Below are 21,095 nucleotides of genomic sequence, written 5' to 3' on the forward strand. Positions count from 1 at the left end.
GTTTCGAACTGCTAGGTTGACAGAAGCTGGGACAAGTAACAGGAGCTCACCCCATTATGCTGCACTAGGGATTCGAACCGCTGAACTGCCGACCTTTCGATCGACGAGCTCAGCGTCTTAGCCACTGAGCCACCGCATCCCTTCAAAAAATTGGCTATACTATATATTAATTTAAAAAGTACTGTTTTTGTAGAAGGATTTCCTTAAGCATTTGGGTGGAGGCTCTGTTCCCAGAAGGTTATAATTCCATTATTATAATTTTCTCAGCCTTGTTTTGAAAGTTGACAGGACATTCATTTTCTTTTCAGGGTTTTGGATAGGTTGTCAGTGTAGTACTTCCCAGCACAAACACATGCCAAAATGCAATGCATGCGGAATGTATCATGTTTTATTACCACAGAAGAAGACTTGAAAGCACCCCTTGGACACCCACTTGCAGTGGGAGAGCCCCATCTTTGATGGGGTGCTTTTGTTTGTTGAGAGTTCGATGGCTTCCTTTTCCGGATATACACCTGCCTGCTCAGTTCACACCGTTTACCAGCAAATCCAGATTTACAAATACATCTCCCTGACACATCACAGTTCAAGGACATGGATCCTACTGGACTGCAGCCACACGGAATGCAGAACTGCTTTTCTGGAGCCCAAAAGTAAGTGGACTTTTGAAGAGGAAGAGGGGAGGAAAACAAGTTAAGAAGTGAATGTATACGAAATGTCAGAACAGTAGATAACATGAGAATAAAAGCCAGAAATACCAAAGATTTGTAGAGCTAAATCTCAGGCCCAATCATATTACTATTACAGCATATTTTCTATACTAAAAGCATTGATTTTTTACTTATAAAACCAAGCAAATGTTGCCATGAATGATTTCCAATAAGATTTGTTTTCATTTACATCACCTACAATAAGAGGCTTCCTTGAAATTTCAACATTTTGGCAGAGCTATTTGGCAAACATTAGTAAGAATTCTGGAAACCATATTTAAAAATTTTGTTTTTAAAGTTCTGAAATACTGATGATTCCTCCTTGCACTTCCAGCTGTTCAATTTTAAACAGCCATACAGGAGATGTGGACAAATATCTAGTAGAAACAAACATTGATATTCCCTAAAACACTCATGCTTTATAATTACTCTCTAATTTCATAATTACTCTCTAAACTAATTTACCTGTTTATTAGCTCCAAGAAATACTTGGTTGTTTGCTCTAGCTATTTTACAATATTCTATTCTAAATGCTTCAAGGCTGAATATCAAGAGCTTTAAGCATTTATATTTCATGAGGAAAAAAAATATAAGTACTGTATATCATTAGGATCAAGATGGATGTATTCTAGGCATCTTCACTGATGAGGAGCATATCAGTAATTTAATGTTAAATGCTTAATGAACTTTCTGCTCATCACTGTATTGTCAGGATTCAGAAAGGCATTGGAGTTATTCCTTATTCTTATTTCCTTATTTATTCTCTATTTTTGTATCCGGGAAAAGAAGATTAGATCAAATCATACGTTCTATATAGTATAAAGAGTTTAAACTTTAAAATCTTCTCAGTAAATATTTCCTAAGAGCATCCGATGAAAGGCATGTAAATACATTTTATATATACATAGAGATATATAGTATTTTATATATTGTGTATATCAAAATAGACATCTCCATGGCATAGTTCTGCTGAAAGTGCAAATATCTGCTTTTAACTCATATCACAGGTTCATGTCTGGAGAATCCAGGATGCTCACCATTGTTTGTATGGTTAGTTACAATACATAGAAAGGCCTTTGCTATAAAGAAAATATTCATAAGATTGCACAGTTAGCACTTCCCTCCATCATAGTGCTTTATGGATGAATGGTATTCCATCTCAGAAAAAACAGAAAAGGTATTTTTATCACACCACAGAGAAAAATATATCTGCCCGTTCAGCTACTTGAACGTTTTAAAAAACAAGTAAACTCTTACGTCAATATTTTTAACAAAAATTATTCCTCGCCCTTTTGAGAGTGCAAATAAAATAATCATGATATATTTATTTTGTTTTAGATTCTAAAAGTGGATAGATTTTATATAATTTATTTAGCAAACAGAAATGTTCCAGAAACACAATGAAGACTAAGATTTTAAGACTGAAAAGAAAGTAACATAATGTAACTTGCCATGTGTAAAAGTACCAGTGGCATTTTATGTATGTAGAAAAGTTCTTCTATTCCATAAAAGATGGAAAACAGAACAATTAAGACTGCATCAGATTCTGGTGTCTTACCTTACACTGATTACACTGACGTCCCAGAACATTGGGCTTGCAATGACATTGTCCAGTCTTAGAGTCACAGACTTCTGAAAATGAGCCATTGATATTGCAGCTGCAGGCTTGAGGTAGACAAGAACAGGTTGGAATGAGACGATAATGAACATCCATAGCACACATACATTTCGTACTGTATACATAAAACATTTGCTGGCAATCTTTTGCAAGAGTTTAGTCATCTAGCTCCTGTAACATTTTAAATTATCTTACGCTAATGAACAGAAGGCTAGAAAAGATCAACTTCTGGAGCAGGGGATGTTCATAAATTACAAATCAATTCCTGCTTTATGATTTACAGCCTGTCACCCAGCTAATCTCCACAGTTCTTATACAAGTAAAAGACTCTTAGAATACCTAGCAAGGGAATAAAGAGGAAAATTGTTTTCTGTCATTTATCATCTTTTAAAAGCCGAAGAAGCAGAACTAACCCATAAAGACACAAATCTTCATTTACCGGTAGCTTTCAGGTTATAAAAAAACTAACAAATTAAGTCAATAATCTGATCTATATGCAGACTAATGACACCTTTTGTGTCAGATCCTTTGATGGCTTTATAGAAGTTATAGTTTACTCAGTTTAATAAAGCAACCAGCATTTCAGGCAGTTCAACATACATTCTTATTTTTCCTAAATTAGAGTGAAAGAAAAGAGGAACTGTCAAATAATACCAAAGTTCAAATACATTTTTCAACGTCAGGATTTGTAAGATGTTTGTACATCAGCTCCCAGAATTCTTCAACCATTATGCATGATAGTTGAGGAATTCTGGAAATTAAAACATCTTAAAATTGCTGAAGTTGAAAAACGCTAGTGTAGTACCTTTACATTCATGGTGGAAAATGACAATTTGCACTGGCCTGACCTATGGATTTCCTCTTCAGTTCAAAAAACTGTAAAATATTATTTAAGTATTAAATGGAACATATATGACCATTCACTAAAGACCTTTTCACCTTACTTTTTGTCCCTTGGGTAGATTTAGTTCTCAGAATAAAGTGCTTCCTTATTAGCTTCAAGTAACATCTCATTCCAAATGTTGCTTATGCATATTATAAGAGATGGGGTTTCTTAAAATGAACTCTAAATATATTATCCCCTTAAAAAAACTGACATTTGCTCTGGAAAGTAGTTTTTTCTATCAATCAATCAGGATGTGGAATCAATTGTTTATTTATAGATCATTTATAGATCTATAATATAGATTATTTATAGTTTATTTATAGATCAAAAATCATTCATTTTTCTTATGAAATTCACAGCAATGAAAAATAAAATGTTTATCTATGATTGGATGTAGATGATTAGTTGAACTGATATAAATGAACATGACTGCCATATTTATCCATGAGTCATAAATAATTTGAGAATTTTAGATGCTAAAATACATGTCTCAAATTGTGTATGGCTTATCCTGATGGGTTTATCTATGAGTATATGTGACAATATTTGTTTAAATACTTGTTTAAATTACTCATATATTCCATATATATTTGCAAATAAGCCAATGACCATTGAATTTTTAACCAAAGTTCCATGAAAAATGGATAAACCATACATTACCTAAGGATAAGTCAACCGGCAAAATTAAAACTACTTGTACATCTGTATCTGTGAAATAAACCCTTATATATCTGAATCTGTGAAAAATGTTGAGTACTTCAACTGTGATTCAAACATCATCAACTTCAGACAACAGCTGTGGTTGCAACAAATGATCAAGGGAAAACTTAATGATGGACAGATGAGAATATTACTGAAACAAATATAGGCAGAGGTGAGTATCTCTAGGGTTTTGTTTTATTTTCCAGGCTTTATTTAGAGCCAAGGTGGCGCAGTGCAGTTACAGGGCAGCACTGCAGGCTACTTCAGCTGACTGCTAGCTGCAGTTTGGCAGTTCAAATCTCACTGGCTCAAGGTTGACTCAGCCTTCCATCCTTCAGAGGTCGGTAAAGTGAGGACCCAGATTGTTGTGGGCAATATACTGACTCTGTAAACTGCTTAGAGAGGGCTGTAAAAGCACTATGAAGTGGTATATAAGTCTAAGTGCTATTGCTATTTATTTCTACAATATGTAAAACTTTAAAAGGTAACTGAAAAAAGGAACTGGTTTCATAGAAGTCATGTTGGGGAGTGTCATACTCATTTTGTCTCTTACAAAACTTCCCAACTATTTATTCAGAGCATGTGATCAACAAATTGCTCTGAATTTCCTGCTATCTCTAAATCCTTTTATAGATTAGCCCTTTTATAGATTAGCCAAAATTTATAGTTCAGGTGGTACTTTATTTTTTCAAATTCATTTTCATCTAGTTTCTTATTTTTTAAAATTTAAATTCATCCTACCTTCTTATACATTAGAATGTGATTGGTTTTAAGTAATTTTTAAGTATTTTTGTTGCATCATCTATAGTAAATTCATGCAGTTCCCTGCAAAACCTTTAGCATTATTATTAATTTTTTCACTTCCTGGCAAAACACTTAAAAACACTGAAGTGGATCCACCCTGTCAAAAATTTGGCAACAATACTTAAATTTGTTTATCCTAAATAACCTAGGATGACTTCAAAAGAAGTCATGCTAATCTTTGAAAGGAAGTACTCACTTCAAATACTAGTTTTACCCTACTGCAATAATTAGAGAAATTGTTTAAATTATTTTTGTAGCCTTAGTGACTTTATGCTTCCAACTGGTTTAGCAATGTTTGTTTCACACTATGATACCCCACCTCCTCAACCTCCGACATACAAACATGACATACAACAGAACACTTCACACTTTCTTCCTCACAAAGATATACTTTAATTGTGATTAATTTTACAGGGGTGATTCATTCCCAAACACTCTCTAAAAATGAAAGTAATCAGTTTTTATAAATGTGCAAACATATATTCATGTACAATGTTTTATCTGTGTTTTTAGTTCCTTTGTCTTATTGCAGGGGGCACTTCCAAAAAGGGATTAAAGCACAGTACCATAATGAAAGGGGGAATAAAGACGGTGGTCTCCAAGAATAATATACAATTGGATATAATAATTCTCCATGATGGAAAGAAAGTCAAAAACTCACTGAAACTGAAGTACAGAGGAATAGAAGAGTAAAGGTCATATCTGTAAAAATATAGATGGTATTGTGTAAACAAACCAACAATTTATGACCACTAAGTTATTAACATACTATTGCATGTGTGTAACCAACAAGACAATCTGAATGGCTCTGCTTTGTGTAATATGGATTTAATCTATGTAATGCTATGCAAATAAGTGCACATACTGTCTGACACACTCATGAGATGTGCCTACAGGGAATGAATGCATTTTGACAGGAAAAGCAAGTTTCCAGGACTTACGTTGACATTTCTTTACATCAAGAGCATCTCCGAAATACCCGTCAGCACACTTCTCACAGTACTGGCCTGTTGTACCTGGCTTACATTTAAGACAAGCTCCAGACAAGCTGTCACAGCTGCCAGGAATGGAGAAGTCAAGATTGTCATTACATTGGCAAGGCTGGCACAATCCCCCTGGTTTTGAAGGTTGTCCAAAATATCCTTCTGCACACCTAGGGCGACAGACAGATCAGTTCAAGCACTTACTTCGGCCTGTTGATATAAAACAATGATTACAGTTTTGTGGCCCTTAGGAAGCACTAAAAATAGCTTGATTTGGATACTCTGGATATTCCTCATTTAAAAACAAAACAAAACAAAACAAACAAACAAACAAACAACAATAACAATAACAATAACAGACTATAGTAGCAAAATTACCAGGTGAAATACTGCCAGCTATACTTTGCGTTAGATAATAATGTGAAAGGAGGAAAATAAGAAGGGGCTATGCCATAAGAATTAAAGATGAACAAAATCACAGTCAGAAATACCATCTTTGCATTGAAGTTTACGTGACACCACCTAGGTACCACCTAGGTACCACCTACAAGGTACCACCTACAAGGACACAATACCATAACTTACTTAGAAAACTGCTATTCTCCTCCTCAACATAAAAATCCCTGTTTAAGGTGGAACCTAATAAACTTTGCAAAATGACAAGGAAGTAGAGTATATGCATAATAAATCTATATCTCTAGCCATAATAAAGACTGTTTCTGAATTATACATGTATGCAAATCCAATGCCTTACTCTGAATATGTTTAGGATAGTAGTTAAAATTTTCTTTGGACTCCTACCATAAAATGAGCGTATCTATAATGTTTAGAAGGATAGAGAAAAATGTTAATGACCAGGTCATATGAATCCTGTTCAGTGATCAGTTTCAAAGAAGGTTGATAGGGCAGAAGACAAATGGCTGCATAAGACTATAGTCTCCATGACTGGTAATATATAACAACACACAGTTAGAAACTCAAATCTTATGTTTAGAGCCTTAGTCTGCTTCTTTTGTTCTTAAATTACATAGAAGCATAAAACAAAGGTTCCCATGTGGCCAATGCAATATGATTGCTGGAAGTATATTGAAACAATGCAGATTCCTCCAATTAATACTCATTATTCTCTTTGCTTATCTAGTTTTGTTACATTTTTTTTCTTTTTCCGTTAGCCTTTTTCTTTCATCTGATAATGCCAGCAATTTTTTTTCAAAGCCTATTATAATAACAGCACCCCAAGGATGTGTGGAATGCATGAACTTCTAGTCACAACTCACTCTTCAACAAATGACAATCCACTTATATTGCTTTTTGGCATTCTGCTACCTAAATTTAATACAAACTTTTTTTCTCTTGGCATTCTACCAATAGGTCTATATATGCCTATTTAAGCATTCCATTCAAGCAAATTCTCCTAACAGAAGACTCTACTTTGATATCTTCCAGTTCAACTTGGGAAGTGGAGGCGTTACAATTGTTAGGTTCTCCTTACCTCTCAGCATTTCAAACCCTCTAATCTATCCTGCCTAACTAAAGACATACTTTACTAACCACCATTTTATTTTCCTTTTCATCTACTATGTCAACATTCATAGAAAAGAAATTCATGTAGAAAATGAAGTATATGATATTAGCAGGAAAAATAGGGTACTGTTATCAGGATGCTTATGAGGAGAGAAAAAACACAGGAATTTAGAAGGAGAATGTAGATATAGTTATAAAAAGACATTGTTCATATTTTTCTAGGTTTTTAGCATCAGTTATATCAAGAGCAATCCTAATCTACTAGAAAGTACTGATTTCCTCTGACAACTATAAAGTAATTCCCTTTCTAAAGTTCATATTGTGACTTTTAGGTTAAATCACTCAGTATTAATTCACAAAGAATCCGATTAATCTATTCAGAAAGGATACTTGGGAAATAATAATTATTCCACATGAATGAAAGGAAATTATTGAGCTGCATATGATGATTTCTGAAATAATTGAACACTAGTCATTTCTAAAGAGCAGCAAGATCCAACTGTGCTTGCTTTTTTGAACACTGCAGCTTAAGAAAAGCTATAGAAAATAAACTTAAGCAAGGATTCTTGGATGTGGACCTGTCAGGCATTTTGAGCCTAAAAGGTGATGCAAGTTGCAACTCAGTTTCCCTTAAGGAAGTTCTTTGCATTTGTTTTACACACTTTTAGACTCCTTTAGAGGCCTCTTCTAGATTTTGTAAATACCAGAAAAGGCCTCTAAGATTGCTCCTGTGAAGATCAGAGAGAAGCAAAATGTCTGCTTCACTCTTAGAAACGAGAGAGTTGTATTACTTCACAAAGCAGCTTTGAGTCAGAGTAGGTTTACTCAAATCTAGGTGGAAAAGGAATATAGAGTACAGAATAAAAGAGTTGGAAGAGACCTTGGAGATTTCCAACTCCTGCTCAAGTAGGAGACCATATACCATTTCAGACAGTCTTTTCTTAAAAGCCTCCAATTATGAAGCACCCACAACTTCTGAAGGCAAGATGTTCCACTAGTTAATTGTTCTCACTGTTAGGAAGCTTCTCCTTAGTTCTAGATTGCTTCTCTCCTTAATTAGTTTCCATCCATTGATTCTTGTCTTGCCTTCCAATGCTTTGGAAAATAGGGGATAATAATTTCAAAGTGTAAATACAGACCCGCTGCAAAGTTTTTTAAATTTTTTTATAAAGAGTCCACAACAATATTTTGTTTGTAATTTACAGGTAGTTTTTGCTTAGTGACCGGTCACTTGATGACCATTTGAAGTTTCAATAGACACCTGCCCAAGTACAACCAAAGATACTTATGACCTAAATTTGAACTTCTGAGGTCTGCCCCCCAGTGGTCACATGATTAAATTTTGAGCACTCAGCAACTAGCCTGCAGTGTTGGCTAGTTTACAGCCATTTGTAGTGTCCTGCGGTTGTATGGCTGTGATTTACAGGACTTTTTTTTGCTAGAAAGTGGTATTTGTTTCCATTTTCTAGTAAAAAAAAAAAAAAGCCCATTGTGGACAATAGTTTCACTTAAAAACCATAACATTTGCTTTGACTGCCGCAAAAATAATTTCATAAAATTGGGTTGGTCACATGATTACCTGCTTAACGACTGGCACAATTAGCCAACATAATTCTAGCCTCAATTCTGGCCTTAAGTCAAGGACTACCTGTACCATAGTCACTTCCATGTTTTTCTCCATTTTCTACTAACTTTTCCTGCTTTGGAAATTTCTGAAAGTTTCTTGTTTTCCTTACATTAAAATAAAATCATGTCAGTGGTTTCTGATTCTTCCCTGAAATAAATTCCTGCCAGTTATCTTTGAGAGCTTCTAAATTCAAAAATCTCAACCTTTGCTGAACATGCGTTGGCCCATTCATCTCCAGCTCAACTATAACACCTCAGATGTTCTTGATGAGACATGAGAACTTAATTAGAGCAAAGGGATGGAGAGAAGAAGAAAGGAGGGAAAAAGAGAAACCCACAGAGAGAGACAATACCTCAAGTACAAGTAGGGTATAAACATGAAAGTAATAAGGAGACCATTGAGAGAAAAGGATGGCAACAAAGGCAGAAACGTTCCACATTTACCAAAGGAGAAATGATATCAACTTAAGATACAGCGAGGAAATAGTTACAGAACATAAAAGGACATCTGGAATATGAAATGATGGCCCTTTTTTTAAAGGGTAAAGACAAGAAAAGATGAAGCAGCAGAAGAAGAAGAAATAGGCAATTGTCACTCCAGATAAACACACATAAATGTAGCCCAGTAATGTATAAAGATTTGGCAAGGGGGGGAAAAAACCACTTGAAAAAGTAACACTCATAAAGTCAGTTCAAGCACTGAAGAGGAATCATTGTGGTTCCAAGGCAAAATTAATGAAGAACACTTCATGATAATTTCTAAATTAGTTAGTTTAATAGCTACACATGACAGAGGAGCACTGGCATGCTAAAACACGAAGAGATTCCATGCAAATTCTGAAGTGATTACTCACTCTCATTTAATAGCTTCTATAGAAGGCTTTCTAAATACACACAAATGCAAGTGCCTTGAGCATTTTTATGCAATTTGTAACCATTAAAAAAAAAGCAGAGCTGTTTCTTGCTTTCCATGGATGGTACTTGGGGATGGAAATTGCAGTGACCTCCACGTTGATCAACTTATAAGTAAGTACTTTTCAGCTGATTTGGTTTTAACATTTATTAGCTTTACGTCTCTCAGGTTTGAGAGAAGCCAGCAGAGAGGAAAGAGAGACAGAAATAGCATTCAGAAGTGACAGTAACAGTGATAAGTGAATGAATATGTAAGCCCTTCTTGCGGCAGATGGATTAGGCCAGATATAGCACAATATAGACTTTCTGTAAATGCTGAATCTTTTGATTCAGTTCCCAGGTTTCTTGTTAATGAAGGGTAGCATATGGCCAATTGAATATTTAGAACTTTCTAAAATTTTCCTCCTTACTGTTAGACTGAAGAAACATTCTATATTTGTTTGTACTTCTTTACATGAATTGCAATTCCTCAAATTTCATATACTGAAGCAGGTATTCTAGTGCAATGTTTCTCAACCCTGGTAGCTTTAAGATGCGTGGACTTCAGTTCTTCATGCTGACTGGAGAATTCTGGAAGTTGAAGTCCACGCATCTTAAAGCTGCCAAGGTTAAGAAACACTGTCCTAGGTAGATCCATTTTTATGTCCTTTAAAAAAAATAGTGATTTACCATTTTAATATTTGTAGAGATTCTACGCATGTCCTGATCTTTCTCCTTATAAGCCAGTTTTATAGGAACTGTGGAATTACACTGATGAGAAGTATGAAAAAGAATACAGGGCAGAATGAAAAAAACTTTGGATGAGAAAACAATGCACATAAGAGAACGATTGTTGCAAGAAATAATAAAAGATGGTGCATAATGTATATACGGATAAAAAGATAGTTGCAAAGAACTATAGCAAAGAACAATTAAAAGAGAGAAGATGTAAAACAATTTTGATAGAAATATAAAATTATTTGGAAGCAAGACTAAGGTCCAAAAAAGAAGATTTTACTACAGCGAAGAGAATTGAAAATAAATGTGAAGAAAGAATTTATGATGAAATTGAAATGACACAATGCTGGAAGGAGTATTTTTTTTTAAAAAAAAATGCATGAGAATGATGACAATATGCTGAAGACCTGAAACAAGTTTTACAAATGTTAATGTCAAAGAAAAACCCCCGATGCCCTCAAAATCATAAATGCTGGAATGATCTTGGAAAACAGTAAAGTTGCAGGCATAGATGGTATAACTGTTAAAATATCAATGTGGTTTGCTTAAGAAGTGGTTGCACAACATGTTTAATGTTTGATGTGTGCATCTCTATCTGACATTCAGAAGATTCTGTCATTGTTCTGCTGTACAAAAGAAAAGGTAGGAAGAAAGAATGCAGATTGACAGGGAAATTAGTTTGCTAAATGTGCTTAGGAAATTTTTGGCATAATTTTAATCAAAAGAATGAGAAAAGACAATGATGAGAGAATGCAATGAGAAGACATTGGCAAAACTTGAAAAGGGTAGCTTTAGCCAGGCAGGGGTTGTGTAGATTATTTTATGCTTGTCGATTTAGAGAAAGTATATGATAAAGTGAATAGGTTTGAATTATGGAACATTTTTCTGAAAGTCGGTTGGCCAGTGTAATTAGCATGATATATGATGCAAATAAAATATTACGAGAATGAATCAAATGCTTGGCAAATGGTTCAGCACTGAGGAAAGAGTAGGGCAAAATGGGTAATGGCTATTGAATATGTTGATGCATAAAGTATACAGAATGTTTGTAAAGTTATACTTATGATGTAGCAGAAGAAAATGTTTGTATGTATGTATATTTGTAAAGCTATGCATTGAATAATTTGCAGCAAAGAAAAGATTCTGTGATCCAACAAGAAGTAGAAATCTGAAAATTAATGAAGCAAAACAATATTTCTTTAAAAGAATTAATTCAGGAAAAACAAGCTTGAAGAAACAAGATTGAGCAAAAATACTAAAGGGAACGAAGTTTTAAGTTAATTACATGGGACTTTCCTTATGCCTTTGCTTGAGAAACCAGGGAAATCAGAGATAGATAACGGAATGATTTGCAGGTATGAAGGTTAATCTTAACATAATGTGGATATCTCTGACCAATAAGCAGTTACAGAGCATGAGAAGTAGTGTCAGAAGGATATGGTGAACTCTGTGGGACAGCATAGTTTTTTATAAATGCCGTATAGCTCTTTAAGTAGGTTAATGGAACTTTATAGTCCTCTATCAAAAGTATGGGGAAAAAAAGAAATATGGCTCAAAGTAGAAAATATCCATGTTACATCCCCATCCCTAAAATAATTAGACGTAAAGGGATATATCCCAATTATAAGACCATAGTCCTAATAGCGCATGCTAGCAAGATTCTTTTGGAAATTCTGCAAAAGAGTTTAAAGCCCTATATGGAGAGAGAAGTGCAACAGAACAAGCAGGTGTCAGAAGTAATAGGGGAACATGAGAACTTATAGCTAATATTAGATGGTTGATTGAAATAGTAACAGAGTATTAAAAAGAACACTACTTTGGTTTGACAGACTACTTTAAAGCTTTTGATTGTGTTGATGATTCAAGATTTAGGAAGCCTTTCAAAACAAAGGCATATCCCAGCTTTTGATTCTTCAGTTATGAAATTTCTGCAATAATTAGGAAGCCATATTTAGTAACTAAAAAGTTTTACCATCAGAAAATATTTACCATCAAAAAGAGGGCTGTATTCTCTCACTATACCTGTTCAATCTATACATCGGAATACATAATATAAATTGCAAGGATAGAAAAATTAAAACTTGGGGTTGAAATTGGTAGAAGAAGTGTAGATAAGAGATATGTAGATCAATGGTGGGTTTCAAAAGTTTTTACTACCGGTTCTGTGGATGTGGTGATGGGCGTGACAGGGGAAGGATACTGTATAATCTCCATTCTCACCCCACTCGAGGGGAAGGATACTGTAAAATCTCCATTCCCTCCCCACTCCAGGGGAAGGTTACTGCAAAATCCCCATTTCCTCCCGATCAGTTGGGACTCAGGAGGCAGATCATAGATGGGGGTGGGGCCAGTCAGAGGTGGTATTTACCAGTTCTCTGAACTACTCAAAATTTCTGCTACTGGTTCTCCAGAACTGGTCAGAACCTGCTGAAACCCACCTCTGATGTAGATACTATGTTGGCTGCAGAAACTGAAGAAGACCTAAGAACAAGCATACTAGAAATAAAACAAGAGATTAAAGACAGGGCTTTCACTGAACATGAAGAAAACTAAAATTACATCACCAAGTACATTACATTGACAGTAAACAATGAAAGAAGTAGTTGTCAGTTATAATTAACTAGACTAGCCAATTCAATTATATTCCTATTATAAAATACAGATACATGGATGGACTCTGCACAATAGCAAGAAGACAATTGTCTCCTTTCAGATATGGTGCTGGAGAAAGCTGCTTCACATTTCTTGGGAAACCGAGAGAACCTATCTTCAGCACTAGAAGACATCAAGACAAAATGTTCATGGGAAGCAAGTATCATGAAACTAAAACTAGGGAAACATCAAGAAGGCTGATGCATCTATGAAAAATATGATGTTACAGTACTGGGTAAAGTAGTGAAAGGAGAAGAAGCATCTAAAAGACATAAAGTGAATATTTATTTTTTATTTGTTGAATTTATTTGCCGCCCATCTTGCTGAAGGACTACCCTGGGCGCAATGGTGAAATCCAATTTTTTTTTACTATTGGTTCTGTGGGTGTGGCTTGGTGGGTGTGGTGTGGCTTGGTGGGCGTGGCAGGGGAAGGATACTGCAAAATTCCCATTCCCACCCCATTCTGGGCTAGCCAGAGGTGGCATTTGCTGGTTCTCCGAACTACTCAAAATTTCTGCTACCGGTTCACCAGAACCTGTCAGAACCTGCTGGATTTCACCCCTGCCTGGGCGGCTTACAACAATAAAAACAGAGAAATGAATAGTAAACATAATAGTACCAAAATAATGAAACAATAAAGATAAATAATGACATAAACAATGAAGGTATAGTAATATGAGATTAAAAATGGGTGGAGAGAAGCCAGGAGTGCAGGGGGGAGGTGGGGTTTGCTATCAGTCCAATAGCCATCTCTAATGTGGTACTCCTCTCCCCCATTGGGTCTCCAGGGAGCCTGCAGAGCCAAAATAGAGTGCTGGAAGCCCCAAAAATACACCTGCACAAGAATTGCATAATGAGCTGAGAGACAGAGTATCTTGGAGACCAGTCACCAGGAATCAGCTATGACTCAACAGAGCATTCACAACAAAAATATGGGACTTTAAAATATAGAACAGAAAGCTAGAAAGAGGAAACTGTCTCCAATTCATGCTCCCCCTTTGAATCATGCCCGTCTTTTATTGACTTTTAATTGTCACAATTTTAAAAACATTTCACTCAACCCACTTCAAGGAAAGAGCAAAAAAAGAGAACAAAGTGAAGATGAACAGTTTTCCTCATTGACTGCCAAATGTCTACATTTGTCTTTGTTCACTCACTTGGGAAGTCATTCATTTTTATCATCCAGAAAGTGGCGGGCGGGTGGGTGGGTGGGTGGGTGGAATACTTATGAAATATTTGTAACATTGAGACAGTATCAACAATCCTGTTTTCAGATACTGAATAACCATTTTAAAGAATCCAAAGCTAATAAGTTCGAAAACACACATTTAAAAATAATTAAGATAAATAAATCTCGCTTTCTTTCTCACTTGTATTGTTTGGCTCATTCTGAGGAGATGAAATGGCAACTCACTGAATAATTGATTAAATACACTCTTGGTATTCCAAACAAATTTGGAAAGCAGTATAACAACAATTAAACCATTCTCAAAACCCAGCAAAATCAACAAAAAAGAGAGAAAAGTGTTATTTGATGTAATACTTCATGTTTATCTGGAAAATTATACCTGTTGGCTCATAAAGCAGCTGAAGAAATTTTCTCATTAAAATAGGATTTCTGCATGCCAGTGATACTCTATTGCAATTATGGGGCACTACCATACGTAGGTCTTTAAAGACGGGTACATTAATATGAAAAGACATTAGGCTTTAAAAAAAAAAAGAATGGAGCATTCTTAGATGCAAAAAATTAAATTAAATTAAAAAGCATGCAAAACTTTCTTACCTTTCACAGCGTAAACCAGCATACCTAGGGGGACATCCATCACAAATAAATCCATGAGTTTGGTCCAAATGACATGTGGGGCTGAAACTTTGTTGGTGGTGGAGAGCAAGAACCAGGTTAGCGAAAAAGCATAGAAAGAAATTCGTTAGCAGCATAACTACTGTTGTTTTCTAAGAACGCTGCTTTCAAAACAGAGCAAGGGGAAAGTCTGTCTGGTCTCACACATAGGGCTTAGGGTTTGGCTCCAGCCAGCGGAGCTATTTCTGCCGACACTGGATATAGCTCAAACGGGTGGCAGCATCCAAATGACATGTTGTTATGGGCCTCTGGTCTATCAATGAGACTCTACTCCATTTTAAAAAGAAGGAATGTACAGCTGTTTGTCTGAGCCCCCAAGGCCTGACAACATTAGATTCCCAAGTGAAAGTTCACTGCAGCTGAAGGACAATTGATGGGGATGTTCAATAATCCCAGTTTACATAAACAGATAAAACACACTCCTGCACTGAAGAGAAAAGTAAGTTGAGAATCATGCTGCTTTTTAAAGGACTTTATCTAACAGCATGTAATTGCAGAGATCAACTGACTAAATAACTAGCATCTAACATCTTACTATAAGCTTGCCTCAAGGCAATATCCACTTGTTGACTTTCTGTTGGCAGAAGATGTTCTTAGAACGGGAGAATGCAGTTTTCTGACTGCAACCTTCCGTGCTATTTTGAGCAGTCTTCCAAGTCTTTGGAGCAGATTTCAGGGGAAGAATGAGGATGTGGGACTAGCCAACGATCACAATCTTTCTCATTCTGCTAACAGGGCCTTCAGTACCAATTAGTTACTATCCATAAAGCAATTCTATTCACAGTCAGGAGGGCATTTCCAATCATTTCAATATATCATCAGGTAATCCTAGAAATATTTCCTCAAAAAATAAATCTCGCTGAATTCAAAAGGACTGTCCCCCAAGTAGCAGAAACAGATTGCAAAGTCCATTAATCATTCTTACCATATTAGCAGTTTTTTCCACCACTTCTAGCCTGAAGTTTCAAAAAGTTGCATATATCACAAATGGAGCTTTATATTGATTTATTTGATGTTTCTCTCTCTCTTTTTACAAATATTATAGCAGCATCAAAGTTGCTTCTTTTGGGGAATCCAGACATTTACACATATATATCGTAATAAGTTCATTATCTCTGGAGGCATTTTACCCTGTGGAACTCTACCTTCTAGTCCCTTTTTCCTCTATATTTCTTATCCTCCCTTATCTGATTGACACACTGGAATGTGGTAATCTGCTGGCACACTGAAAGATACAAGCAGTTTGAAACAACAGGGTATCTGTCATTCTACTATTTTAAAGAGATCAGTCTTCAATTATTCTTCCTTTTATTTCACTTTGAGATTTGTTTGCACTACATAGATGTTAAAATTTCCAAACAACTCAGCAGTAGGTTTGCAGCCTTAGGATAAAGCTTAGTTTAATGTGATTGTAGCAGTGCAATAAATATAAGCAAGGAATGGCAACAGTCTTTTTTCTACTAACAATTAACACCTGCAACATTATAAGACCTCAGTGAGATTTTTTAACAAGACTTATGAATTGACAGGTAACCATTATTAAAAGAAACCATACAAGCTGCGGTTTTAATTATTGTGTTTTCTGCTGAAGTCTAAAGTTTTTGATTGGCAGAAGAAAATAAATGTGTATCTATTTGGGAAATGTCATTAAATTTAATGGAACTTATTTTTCAGTAACCAAAGCCCAGATGGATTATATAAAAGGGTATTTTAAGTCTGAAGAAAGTAATATTTTTGTGGGCATTCCAACTACACCCTGGGTTGTATGAATTAAGTCATCACTAGCATAAGAGCAGTAGCTCTTCTTTTTGGTCATTGGGACAAATTGGTTATTGTTTGCTTTCTTGCAAAAAATAAGCTCATGAGACTTCCTGGATCAATTGTAGGATTGCTTAAAAACAAAAATGTGTGAAAAATCACACCACTGAAAATGGTGATTTGCCTGCCCCCCTAGATGATAATTCTGTTTATCAAAAAAAATTGTGAGAGATTCTGGAAAGGAGAAAGGAGAGAAATAGTCCCATTTTTGTGAGGAGAAGCATAACACAGAGTTGGAGAGTAGCAGAAAAGAAGCGTTTCTGAAATCCATGTCATTTCTTTTATTTGCCAGGTATGTGAATTTTGAACTTAATCAACCAGCATGACCTGATTAGATCCTCAGAAATTATGCTGTTTATGTAAATATAGCAAGAATAATAACCTCAGATGTTTTAGATACTGTATATTCCAAATGGAGAGTCTAGAAAGGCAAAGAACATTATTTTTTCCAACTTAATTTCCATATGTATCTCAGGCATACAATTAATAAGGCTCGGAGATGAACAGTTGAGAATACACAGGACCATATATACATCAGAACAGGGTTGCAATTTACATACCTTCACTACCGGTTCGCAAATGTGAGCACGTGTGCCTCCTGCACGCATGTGCAGAGGGTCAAAAAGCCTCCCGCCACCGGCGCTACCAGTTCGCCCAAGCCAATAGAATTGGCTGAATTTCACCACTGCATCAGAGTTTAATTCCACCCATCTCCACTGTTGTTAAATCCATCCTCACAAGCATTTGAGGCCTGCTGCTAGTACCTCTCTGGCTTTGCTTTGGCATGGCCACATAGAATACATAGAGTCACAAAGCACTGCAAACAGACATCAGCTTTGTGAAGACCATATAGCTGTCTATAGTGAATAGTGCCTGACAATTTGAAAGTTAAATAAATCCCCGTTAATATGGTGCATACTGAGAATCTGAAAGAAATTGTTCAGATCCTGTGTAAGCACAGCCTTTCAATAAAGGAACCTGTAATTTTCAAGCTTCTTGAACAGGTGAAAAGAGGTGGCTGCTTTAAGAATTTTATTAACTTTAATAAGTCAACATCTTAAAATAGCAGCATCTTTTTTCAGGCTTACATGGCAGTCTGCAAAATTTGGGATGTTTAAACAAATAGGGAAAATATGCTGGTATAACTCCTTCCTAATTATTTTTCAAGCTTGTACAATATACAGTATAGTATATTGTCTAAAAATTGGAAGCTTTGCTTGTCCCTCTGTCAAATTCTTGAGCCTTCTAAGATAAAATTATGGCTTCTTTCTGGACCATGTGCTTTTATTATAAAAGCATATTATAATAACATATATAAAAGCTCAGTCATAAGAAGGGTCATCCAGCTAGTCATTAGCATTATTATATTAGTTTTTAGCAAGACTTTTTCTAGTTTACAAGATCCAAGAAATTAGCTATTTCCTATTCCAATGTGAGCTCTATAAATTTAACCCCCGTTTGCCAAATTTTCCACTGAGAACTATAAAAAATTTCCAGAGAAATAGATCTTTCTACCAAACTGAACTTTGGGGATCAAAATAGATCTATTACAGTAATGTTTCTCTTTCCCCTTTTATCTGAACATTGTGAAAATGGTGGAATATAAAATAAAGCAATGTGTGATTGTAATGAAAAGGTACTTTGGGGTGATGTTTATTGCTTTATCCAGAACTGAAATAAGAGAACTGGTGATTTTTTTTGTTGTACATTGATGCTAATCCTTTTTTTCTTCTTCTCATGGACTACTATAACTGATGAAGGAATACTTCAAGGAACAATTTGATAGTACTTTTACTGACTGAATTTGCAGCTTACTTGTTTGAAGATATACTCAGTGGGCAGGCACACAGCTGGCAGTCTTCAGCTTTCCCTTTAGTAGCATCTCCATAGAAACCAGGAAGACATCTATCACAATATCGACCACCTGTGTTGTGCTTGCAGTTCTAAACAGACAGAGGAAGAAGACACAAAACATCCTTTTTCAGTGCATCATAGAGTACTTGGTTTTAAAAGTAACCTAGCATGGTATGGAATCCCTTAGGGCTCAGATTTATTCTTTGTTTCCATCAAAGACTTCAAACTATGTACTCACTGCCTATCCCATCTTATAGTCTATTCCCAGCCTATTTTGCATTCCTGTAACAACTTTATAAACCATGATAGTCAGAAAACCAATAAATGACTCAAGATCACCTTGTAAGTTAGATGGCTGACTTCAATTGTATTGAGTTTCTCTAGTCTAATATTATAACCATCATCTTCCATACAGAAAATTGAAGTGGCATCTGTTAGATCCCTCCCTTCTCGCTGCCCAAGTAGTTAACTATACTTTTCATTGTCTTAATGAATTCTAATTCATGAACAACCTGGCTCACGATATATTTCAATAATTATGCTAATTGATAGCACGTATACAACATTCAGTAGGGGTTAGGTACCAGGATATGGGCTTATTTTCTTATTTTACTGACTGCCCAGTAATAGTCCTTCCTAAACTCCTGTATCTCATAGCAGGACAGGTATTGATTCTGGAGACTTAACAGATACCAGAATGTTGATAACAGATAACAGAATTCTGGTCCAACCCATTATTCAAGCAGGAGATCCTATAGCATTTGAGACAAGCAACTGTCCAGTCTCTTCTTAAAATCGTCCAGTGATGGAGCACGCACAACTTCAGAAGGCAAGCCATTCCTGGTTAATTGTTCTCACTATTAGGAAATTTATCCTTAGATCTAAGTTGCTCCTCTCCTTGATTAGTTTCTATCCATTGTTTCTTATGTTGTCTTCTGCTGCTTTGGAAAATAGGTTGACCCTATCTTCTTTGTAGCAGTCCCTCAAATATTGGAACAGTGTTATCATGTTATCATCACTAGTCCTTCTTTTCACTAGACCAGACCAAGAAGTAGGTTGTGGTCCTCAATCACCATGCACTGAATCTGTATGTACCTTCATGTCCTCAACAGAAACCATAGGCTTATCCTAAGAGATCTTGACAGAACTTAAATAAATAGTCAAATGCTAGACTTAAGAGTAGATCCAAAATGATCTGACGAAAGAAAAATGGGTCAAAGCCTGTCTGAAAGGCACCATGTATTGGAGCATATATAGTCATGAGTACTTTAATTGGAACTAGTCATTCAGGAAAGAATAGAATCACTGAAACTCTGTCCCTCAAATCCTAGAACCTCACAGATCATCCAGAAGGATACCATGGTACACAATACTGAAGGCCACAGAAATGTCTGAAATGGTATTTTGTAACATTTGCCTCCTAATATATGTACCTGGTGCCCCTAACTTTTTTGCCATTAAGGTGACACTTAAGACCATTGCATTTTACAAGGTATTTGAATATTAACAATAACAAGTTTTCCTTGAGATAGATTTTAAATTTGGTATATTATTCATATTATTATAATTTCATTGACTGCATTAATGAAATTTCATATAATATGAAATATGAAGTCAATTCATATAATTGACTGCATTAATGTCTTGAGTCCTTTCATAGAAGAATGGAGGAAGAAAAGAAGGAAGGCAAGAGCCAGCTCCTAATGGTTGCTCATAACCTAAAAGATAGATTATTACCAGAATATCACTATAAATATGAAGTAAGAAACCAAACAAATATTGGATTTAGAAAGAAAGCTAAATCTTTTCATTTGTCTTCACTTCCTTTAGTTTTCTTACTTGCAGTTGAAGATACTACTGAGATACTATTGAAGAGCATTTCAACCCCTTCTTTCATTTTGGCCATGGCATATTCCATGCTTACCATGGCTCTGAATCAGCGGTGAAATGCTACTGGTTCAGGAATGTGAGTGCACACACCTCTTCTGTGCATGTGCAGAGGGTCAAAAATGGGACATAATTACATCCCAGTGGGTGGGCGGAGCCTCCCCCCGCCAGCGCTACCGATTCGTGCGAGCCAGATAGATCCAGCCGGATTTCACCACTACTCTGAATTACTGGATTCCCCTGTCTTCTTATATCTCTAACCCATTGAACTTAAAAAATATGAAAAAAAGAAAATGACAGCTATATTGTTTCATTATTCTATTGTTCCAAAGTTCCATATTCTGGACTATAACTAAGGAGCTTCAAGTCCATATTTAACCATATGGCTCATTAGATGACTTACTCACCATCTGTCAGTTTACAATAAGAGGGTTGCTGTTGTGAGAAGAAAAATGAAAGGCAACATAAAGCTGCAAGGAAAAGATAGCTGGTGTTTCAATTTCCGTTATAATGCTATTACAGATCTAGACTGTAAAAATCC

At 35.6% G+C, this 21,095-nt stretch overlaps 1 protein-coding gene across 1 annotated transcript in view; it reads right to left on the bottom strand.

The window, feature by feature from the left end:
* LAMA2 (laminin subunit alpha 2) overlaps nt 1-21,095 on the bottom strand; it is a 350,257-nt gene that overhangs the window by 181,299 nt on the left and 147,863 nt on the right. Inside the window, exons 18-21 of the mRNA XM_070931786.1 lie at nt 18,629-18,756; nt 14,918-15,004; nt 5,659-5,870; nt 2,266-2,372 (exon numbers count right to left, since the gene is read on the bottom strand). Of these exons, the coding sequence (XP_070787887.1) occupies nt 2,266-2,372; nt 5,659-5,870; nt 14,918-15,004; nt 18,629-18,756 (534 nt within the window). The remainder of the gene's footprint in view (nt 1-2,265; nt 2,373-5,658; nt 5,871-14,917; nt 15,005-18,628; nt 18,757-21,095) is intronic.

This window comes from Pituophis catenifer, unplaced genomic scaffold (assembly GCF_029215685.1).
Source record: "Pituophis catenifer annectens isolate HBS135680 unplaced genomic scaffold, rPitCat1.0.hap2 SCAF_1, whole genome shotgun sequence".
Classification (NCBI taxonomy): domain Eukaryota; kingdom Metazoa; phylum Chordata; class Lepidosauria; order Squamata; family Colubridae; genus Pituophis; species Pituophis catenifer.